This window comes from Convolutriloba macropyga, chromosome 3 (assembly GCF_964194025.1).
Source record: "Convolutriloba macropyga chromosome 3, txConMacr16.3, whole genome shotgun sequence".
NCBI classification, from domain to species: Eukaryota; Metazoa; Xenacoelomorpha; order Acoela; family Convolutidae; genus Convolutriloba; species Convolutriloba macropyga.
The window spans coordinates 13,042,245-13,051,064 of record NC_134470.1 but is presented as its reverse complement, the minus strand read 5'-3'; the positions used below and the strand labels follow the sequence as shown (position 1 = coordinate 13,051,064).

Sequence of the window (8,820 nt, the reverse complement as noted above, 5' to 3'; positions counted from 1 at the left end):
GTCCCACGGGCCATATAATTATATAGTCGGCTAATTAGTCGTTCTGGTAAATTTAGCAATAAGGTAAATTGGGAAAGTTGGCATTGGGTAAAATGGCATTGAGTATAATGGCAATTGGTGAAATGGAATTGGGTAAATTGTCCTGACATCCTGAAATATAAATAGAGGCAGATAAAAAAAAATGATACAAAAACTAACTTAAGCGTTATCTGACCTGCAATTCAAATGAGATTCAAGTAGATCCCGCTGTTCTCACATCTTTGAAAAAAAGAACTAAGTTTCAACTTAAGATCAAGGAGCAGAAAGAATTTTACCTTTAAAATTCATCGGCAGTATTAAGGTTTAAATACAGCATTAAATATTAGTCTGTGCAAGCAAACTTCAAAATAATCAAACGAACAATTATTTGTCGATGCCCAAGCAGTTTTTTCCTGTGAACTGGGACATAACTAACAAGAAAATTTAAATAAGAAATCTTAAAAAGCTGTCCCCAACATTTTCCTCGAAAATTATCTTGAGTTTTTTTCTCAAAACATGTGCGCAAATAACTACCGCAAAGCTCACAATTGTTTCTTGATTCTGGAAGGATACGAAACTTCGGAAAACCGCAAAATTATGAAAAATGGGTAATAGGAGTAGGACATTAGCCGAATGAACAAAAATGAGCATAAAGTTTTCGACATCAGCTATTCTCATAACAGACTGTGTTGAATTCTAAAAACATATTTCGCTCCAAAAATCGGATGTTCTCAGATAAATTCGATAAATTTATGAAAAATGGAGTGGGGCTAGCATTTAATCAAGAAACAATTGTGAGCCTTGCGAAGTTATTTGCGCACATGTTTTGAGAAGAAAACTCAAGATAATTTTCGAGGAAAATGTTAGGGACAATGAAAGAATAGCAGAATCCAATAGTGTGAAGTATCTTGGCGTAATTATTGATAGCAAACAAAAATTGGATGGAGAAGTGAAAAAGATTCTTCAGAGAATGGCTTGTGGAATAAAAGTTTTGAATACACTAAGTAAAAGTTTACCAGAGAAAACGAAAGTCTTATTACTTAATGCAATAGTAATAAGTCATCTACATTATTCCGCTCTAATTCTGATAGGATTGCAAAAGTCATTACTCACAACTTTAGAAAAACAACTGAATTGGGGAATAAAATCCATTTTTAATAGAAAATACGATCGGTCTACAGATCTCAAACTTCGCAACAAAATACTACCAGTTTCTTTTCTCTTGAAATACCATTGCTCAAAATACTTTTTTCGCTTACTCGGCAACGATCTTCCAGCATATAAAATTGAACCTCTCTCTACCATGAGAATAAAACAACATGATAGTTCAAAAAAAGTAACGTTCGATATATGAAAGAACAATAAGTTTTTAACTGATTCTTTTATTGCACAAGCCATTTCAATTTATAAGAGTCTGCCTTCTAATAATAGACTGAAAACAACATCGAAAGCTTCCTTAAAAAAAGAATTGAAAGAATATTTTTGGAAAGAATTTTTGAAGGACCCAAAAGTAACTGATATAAAAGATGACATTGAGAGCATTAGATTTTAATCTTCATGATGTACATATAAAATTGTGAGAACATTTTATGCTCGCATTTTAGGCCATTTTTTAATAATGTAAGGTCAAATTTTTAGTTAAGTAATTTAATGATTTTATAATTTTACATAATGTTATATTCTTAACTTTACATTGCCTCTTTTACCATTTGCTTTTTATACATATGTGTACCAGAGGAAATTAACAATGTTCTTTTTTTAGTTCTCTCATTTAAAAACATTTAACATTTTAAACATTTAAGTTATACATTGTATTAATCAGAAAGTTTTTAGAAACAAAGTTTGAATAATGATCATTAGCTAATACCAATCAAAAACAAGGTTTGGTTTTGCGACAAAAGTATTATAAAAATTACACCAAAGTTTTTCTAATTAACCGTATAAAACCCATTTTTACTTTTGGGTCAACGCAGTCTTTCGTAAAGACTGTTCTTCAAAGTGAGCAATTTCTCTCTGATCAAGATTGAATTGCTCCGAAATTACTTTGTACAATTCACTTTCACAGCCATGTGTTACTGCAATGTTACGCAGGGCTTTTTCAAAGTATTCGACAGATGAGCGTACTTTGCCCAAAAATGAGAAAATTTTTGACACGCGTGTATATTGCAAGCTCTTCATTGGGTGATAATCAGGGTAAAATTTCTGAAAGTTGTCCAAAAGCCTCAACTCAAACTGCAAGGCTGATTTAAACGATTTATGTGATGCTATATTAGCACATTTGACCAACAGTTCGTGAACAAGAAGATTTGTATCGAAATATTTTGATCCCAACTTTTCAAGCTTGTCAAAGCAGTCGTCAGTGTTCATGTTTTTAACTCCTTCTAATATCTTCGAAAAATCTGATTCGGTAGAGTCGGGTAAAACTGATACTTCAGGGAAACCAGATTCGGTCAAAGAAAATTCACCATTCTTTAAACTTTCTGTTCCGAATTTCTTTTTGTGAAAAAGCTGTTCTCGTATTTCATTCACACATTCGCTGCATTGGCAAATAAAGTTGAATTGCTGTTTCAAAATTTGTCGACGCTTGTCTTTAGGAACAAGTTGGTCAGTATACGAAACAAAGACTTCTTCATTAATTGCGATTGGTCGTAAAGTACGTAGTAAAAGCTGTTTGTTGCGGAATACAAAGACAGCATTTGGTTCGCAAGAATGATTAACCAGTGAAGCTTCCGGATATCTAGAACAGTTGATACAGGTGGAAAGACTATAAACATGTTTTATGGGGAGTTACACTTGTTGACAAAAGAAACCCTCAAAACGCAATTTTAAGGTAAACTCTCTTTTTCAGGAGAGTTTTTAGTTACGTTCCAATAGTCGGTTTTGATCAAGTTGAAATAATTTCACATGAGAATCAACTCACTGCCGTATGCCTAAAGCGGTCGAGCTTTTATCTGAATTCTCTACCGGAGCTTTTCCTGTTTATCTTGTTTTTGAGGACGAAAAGTCAATAGCGTCAGGCGAAAAATTGGATCAATTTTGTCCCCCCCCCCCCACCCGGTGTTTTTTACGCCCCCAGTTACAAATTATATGTTGTTATATAGCACGTTACTATGTAAAAACATAGCACGTGCGCCTGGGGGGAGTAAAAGATATAAGCCCACTAAGCTGCAGGGGGGGGGGGGGGCAAACAGAATAGATCCGAAAAGTCGCATTAAAAATAGAGCAGGACTAAAATAATTACAACAAACTTTGTTTGAGAGAAATTAAAAACTCAATTTTCTGTCAATTCAATTAAAACACTAACGTGCACATTTTAAAATGCCAGAAGTTGCTACTTAGCCAGAAGTTGAATTTCGTTGACTTTCGTCATTTTAAAACGTGCGTGTTTCGTGTTTTAAACATGGTTAAGTGACTCTGCAGAAGTCACTTCGAAATTCTGACTTAACATCTTGAACCGCTTCGAGGTTCTCCATAAACGCCAGAAGTTCTCAGTGACTTCAAGCAGAGTCACTTAACCACTACATAAAATTCAAAACAATCGGCAATCGGAATGCTATTGAAAACACACTTCAAAACGGAAGTTTGCCATGTAACACTGCGATTAGAGAGCTTAATTTTTTCCAATGAGTTTATTAAGGAACTGACAAAGGTGGCAGCAAATATCGAAAAGTCAACAGTCAGAACTTAGAGAACCAAGGGCTTAAATACTAGTCACCATGAAGCAGCTAAATTAGTTTTATGTCTCCATTTAAGTAATAGAAAAGCATAGGTGGAAGAACACGTGCTCCATGAAATTATTCGGATTTTTTTCCGTTTGTAACCCCCCCCCCCCCGCGCTACAGCAAATGTGCCATTACAGAGTAAATTTTATGTAAAAATGTGGCACATGCGTTTGGGGGTCGCAAATGATCTGCACCCACTAGGCTGGGAGCGCAAACGGGAAAGATTCAATTAATCTTTTGCCGGGCATTTGCTGAAGTTTCTTTGCGTTAACTTAGCTGCCCCCTCGCATTGGAAAACTCTTCTGACACCTTAATTGTCAACAAGCTGCCCAATTTTAACATTTTTGGTTCTCTAATTTTGTTATACCTAAATACTAGTCCCCTCGTGCTTCAAATCAGGCGCTCAGGCCCAAGAGTCCAGGTGTCTAGGCATTAAGTAGCTCACGCGACCATTACTTATCTCCTAACATATACATGAAAACAATAAAGATTATAGCATATAACTTTCCACTTGCCTTGAAATTAAGATTATATGCCGCTCATTTTCAATCTTGAGGCATTGTGCCCGTCCCCTAATAACTCCCATATATGTTCAAAATGGGGAAATATATATGCGAGGCCGGCGTTTTTTCTTCAGCCAAACTTTTGCTTTTTTACGCATCGTAGAAAAATACGAGAACCATAATTTAGAAGCCCTTGGAGGCTACTTTGATTTCTAAAAACCTATACATTTCAGCACACGATGAAAAATTGGAGCTGTTTAAAAATTTGGAACGAAAACAGGAATCGGAACAATTTAGGTGTTGAAAGGGATGCAGTAATTTATATTAATAAAATTGATACAAATTGTTCTAAAAATATATGAACTCAATTACATTGTATTATAAAAATTTGTTTAAAAGCAAAAAAATGCAATTCTCATTAGAACTTAATGAAAACAAAATTATTCTCAGATACCTTTCACGGGTTTCAATTGACATTAGAAAGGTAACTTTTTTGTCATTTATGAAGTTTCCAATAACCAAAATAAAAAAATGCCGTGTATTTATTTATTTCCCTGGTTTTATATGCTGGCAATCTTATCAAAGCAAAAATCTATCACTCATGCTGTGCAAAAAAAACTATGGAAAACGATTTCTCTCGAGATTTAGCAAAACTTAAAAAAATCGATCCACTTTCTTCATTATTTTCCTTGTTTTCCTGACTTCTTGAGCTACCTCCCTGACTACTTTCAGCGCACAAGAAGACCTGTATATCGAAGACCATTAGATTAAGCAGAAAAAGTATAACATTATTAATCATACTTTTCTGAATTAAGATAGTGACCGAACATTTTTCTTGAAAAATTATTTTTGGAGATTTCTTCTGGCATTTCAATCAAACCCAAGACCACATCCTCCAGTCTATTAGAAGAACCATTTTGATTTAAAACCGGCGAAAATGACCGACTCTTTGATACTTGAACAACAGAAAACATGAATTCTTTGGAAGAAAACAGTCTGATAGTTATTCCTGATGTTTCAATTGACTTTTAAACGCAAATTTTCCCATTCCCTTCAGTTTACTAGTAATTTCAGTCAAAAAAAATGTTAAGTAGTCACCAGTAATCTTAAGCTAGGAAAAGTGGAAAACTATGCTTCTCTTGTAAATTTTCCCGCAAGCATGCTGAACCTTTTCAAACTTGCCTACTTGTTTTTTAGCAATTTTTCTGCAGTAAAATAACAGAATTAATTTAATAAGTGAAAATCTTTTTAAAATGCGATTTCAACTTTTTGATTTCTGTGAGATTTTTATGCTAATCATGAAGATCTTGTCCAGTCAATTTAATGTTTGCTATTTCTAGCGCCTTAAGTGATAGCAGCAAGTTATTCCACAAACTATTGCCTGTGTTTTTAAAACTATTTTAATTGCGAATGATTGCTCTTCTTGAATTTTATGTTTCTTCAAATTATAAAAAGACGAGTATTCCGAATTTCTTCAGTTTTATCAAAGAAAATAGCTATGATAACTCTCTTTGTAGGTTGCCTATACTTTTCTATCTTTTTAGAGGCGGCTATGTAGGTGCTAGTGCCATATTGTACGCAGACAGAGTTATCGTAGCAATATCCTTTCTAATAAAGGCTTTTAATTGCAAGTTTTTGCTAAGTGCTATTCGGAGCGCGGGTTCGGTAAAAACGCTCTTTTTCTGCTACAAGTTTTTATTCAAGTACTCTGGTAAGCAACTGAACTGTACTGAGCAGAATCGTCTGTCTGAATCCGTCTTCAAGAGAATAAAAACGTGCTGTATAAATTTACAAAAGTCTTTTTCAACCAATCAAAATTCAGCATCGTCATAATAGCACTCCATGTTCTCTGGAAAAAATCAAATTTCTGCTTCACAAAATTTATAGTCAAAAAAGGTTTTCCTCAAAAAATAAAATTTTTGACAACCTTGAGACGTATTTTCGAACATCCTATGCTACGCACAATGTTCCATACCAGTCTCAGTAAATATCAGGGAGAAAAATTTCAGACAAAAAGTAGTCACTAAAAAAGTCCAACTAGTAGGATGAAATACGACGAGTCTGAAATTGCACAAAGAACAGCAGGAATACAAATTTAGAGGCATCCAAAACGAATCGCTAGTACGAATTCTATGTTTTCAGAAAATGCAAATTAAAATTATGAAACATAATTTACGGTTATCACTAAGCTATCAGAAGTTTTGCTTCTCACTAATAAAGTACAAATCTTCGAAACAGATATTACTAAATTTTCATTTTTGATAGAAAGCCCCAAATTTTCACCCCTTTTGGTTCTCGAAATTGGGTACAGCATTAGTCTAGCAAAGACAGCAACACTACGAGCAAAACTGCTCATAAATACTAAAGATTAGGTCAATAATAAATTGTTTCTGTCTCTTAAGTCAGCTGTCCAATAAATAATAGACAAAAAATAGACAATCGACGTAATCTGAAGTAAAACGCGCATGTTTTGAAAATAAGCGCATTTGCCGAGGGGGGGGGGGGGGGGGGGGGGGGGTTCGGGGTGGGGTTCAGTAAAAGTTAAATGGCAAAAATAATAGCGCTCGATCCAAAAAAGAATTGCCACACTTTGTTAGGGAAAAATTAATATCTGTCCTTACATTCCATAGCCAATGGGTGTAAATTCATCGTTGACGAGAGTGACAGTGTTCACTGCCACTCTATTGATCACTTCCAGACACTTTGCAGCACCATCGAAACACGACTGGAACTTCTCGGTTCCCAAAAAATACCGGAGTGGCTCAACTAGCTGGGCATACTTAACTTTCTCGCCTTCCTCCAGCTGATCCAAATTGCAGCAAAGATTCTCAAACGTTTCAGCATCAATCTTATTCTTTGAGATCTTCATTACACATCTATTGTGGCATTTTATTTCATATGATGCCAAAAAGAGGCAACAGTGTTAAACATAATTTTATACCGCCGAGTACCCGAGTAGATTTCAACATTTTTTAATTACTTCTAGCATTCAGAACAACGCGTATCTGGAGCTGATATTCTACGATATGCAAATCTGAGTATATATGTTGTTAAAAGCGTCGATGATTTTAAAGGGATTCTGAAATAGCTTAACCTAATGATTATTATTAATGATACTTGAATATTTACACTATTTACCTTAACTCGTAAGTTGGTGTTATTTTAGCTTAACATGACATTGCCACTATTTCACCTTTGCACTTGAAGTCGGGGATGGGATATTAGGCGAACGCTCGATTGAGCGAAGCCAAGTTTTGTAACAATTCGGCAAAAACTTTCGACTAATTTATTGTGGAAATTAGGCGAAAACCAATTAAAACGCTTGAAGACGTGCTTCAGAATCTAGTTGATGCTACGAAGTACTCAAGTGTCCCTAACAATTGTCTTCTCATGGTAGCTTACAAAAACGCAGAAAACGGGGCTTTAATATTGTAAATTTGAAGCCGTTCCGTTTAGTTCTATCCCACAGTTATGCGAACATTTTCTCTAAGTTACTTGCGCAGCAGCTCTAAACTATTAAAAATAAAGCATTAAGAAAAATCTAAAAAATTTGTCTGCAGTAACTTTTGACAAATTCCTCTCCTTGAAAATTGCTGGGGTTTTACTGGGTGTGATGCAAAAAAATGAAAAATAGTACATTTTACATGTATGTTATCAACTCGTTTTTATACTTAGACAATTGTTAGGGACACTCGAGTCAAGCGGATATTTAAGTACCGTCTTTAAGTGTTTTTATTGGTTTCCGTCTAATTTCCACAAAAAGTCAGTAGAAAATTTTCGCCTAATAGCTACCAAAATTAGCTTCACCTAATCGAGCTTTCGCCTAATATCCTACGCTTCCTTGAGGTAAAGCATGGGTGCGGTTAAAAGTTATGTAAAATGTTTCAGCGGGGAAAATATTTTTGTGTAAACCACACCTCGTTATGACAATCAGAAATATAAACTGGCTAAGCTCGGGCGAATTGCCCTCTGGGACGGCAAAGGCGGGCGCTTGATCTAATGCTAGTCTGCTTCATTGTGGGGACGGGGTGGAGCTTTCTTCAGACTACTACTACGATTTAGAAGGAAAAATGAAACGATTTAGAAGGAAAATTTTCTGAGCATTTTTGATTACATTTATAACCGTAAACAGCCGCAAATTAATTCAGCTCCTTCAATTTTAAGTGAGAGCAATTTAGATCACGCAAAAATCTACAATTCGATCGTGAAAAACATACTCGAAAAATACGATCAAAAAAATATTCTAGAACGAAAAAGTCAAGCGAAAATTTTGCATATAAAAAAGACACACCATAATTTCATCAAATGTTCGAGAGGATTTAAAAACACAGCGTTTCAGCATGAAGATATTTCACTTAGCCGAGATCATGTACAATCATGGACATTAATGCACAAAATTATCAATAACCAATTATGTTATATTTTGTCGCTTTGCAATAATCATGATGATTAAGGCTTCGAAATTGAATAACCCGCCACTCAATGTTATTTCACGGGTTAGATCAAGTAATTAACCAGATCCAATGTCACGTAATTACCATACCGAGGATTTGTAGCATCACCAAGACAACATACCC

At 34.9% G+C, this 8,820-nt stretch overlaps 1 protein-coding gene across 1 annotated transcript; it reads right to left on the bottom strand.

Moving 5' to 3' along the window:
• Positions 1–1,628: 1,628 nt before the first annotated feature.
• On the bottom strand, positions 1,629–7,115 carry LOC142336871 (histone-lysine N-methyltransferase SMYD3-like). Its single transcript, XM_075385832.1, has 2 exons — positions 6,865–7,115; positions 1,629–2,755 (listed from the first exon to the last, which is right to left on the bottom strand). The coding sequence occupies exons 1-2, from the start codon at positions 7,110–7,112 to the stop codon at positions 1,972–1,974; spliced, it is 1,032 nt and encodes a 343-aa protein (XP_075241947.1). The 5' UTR covers positions 7,113–7,115; the 3' UTR covers positions 1,629–1,971.
• Between the last annotated feature and the right edge of the window lie 1,705 nt (positions 7,116–8,820).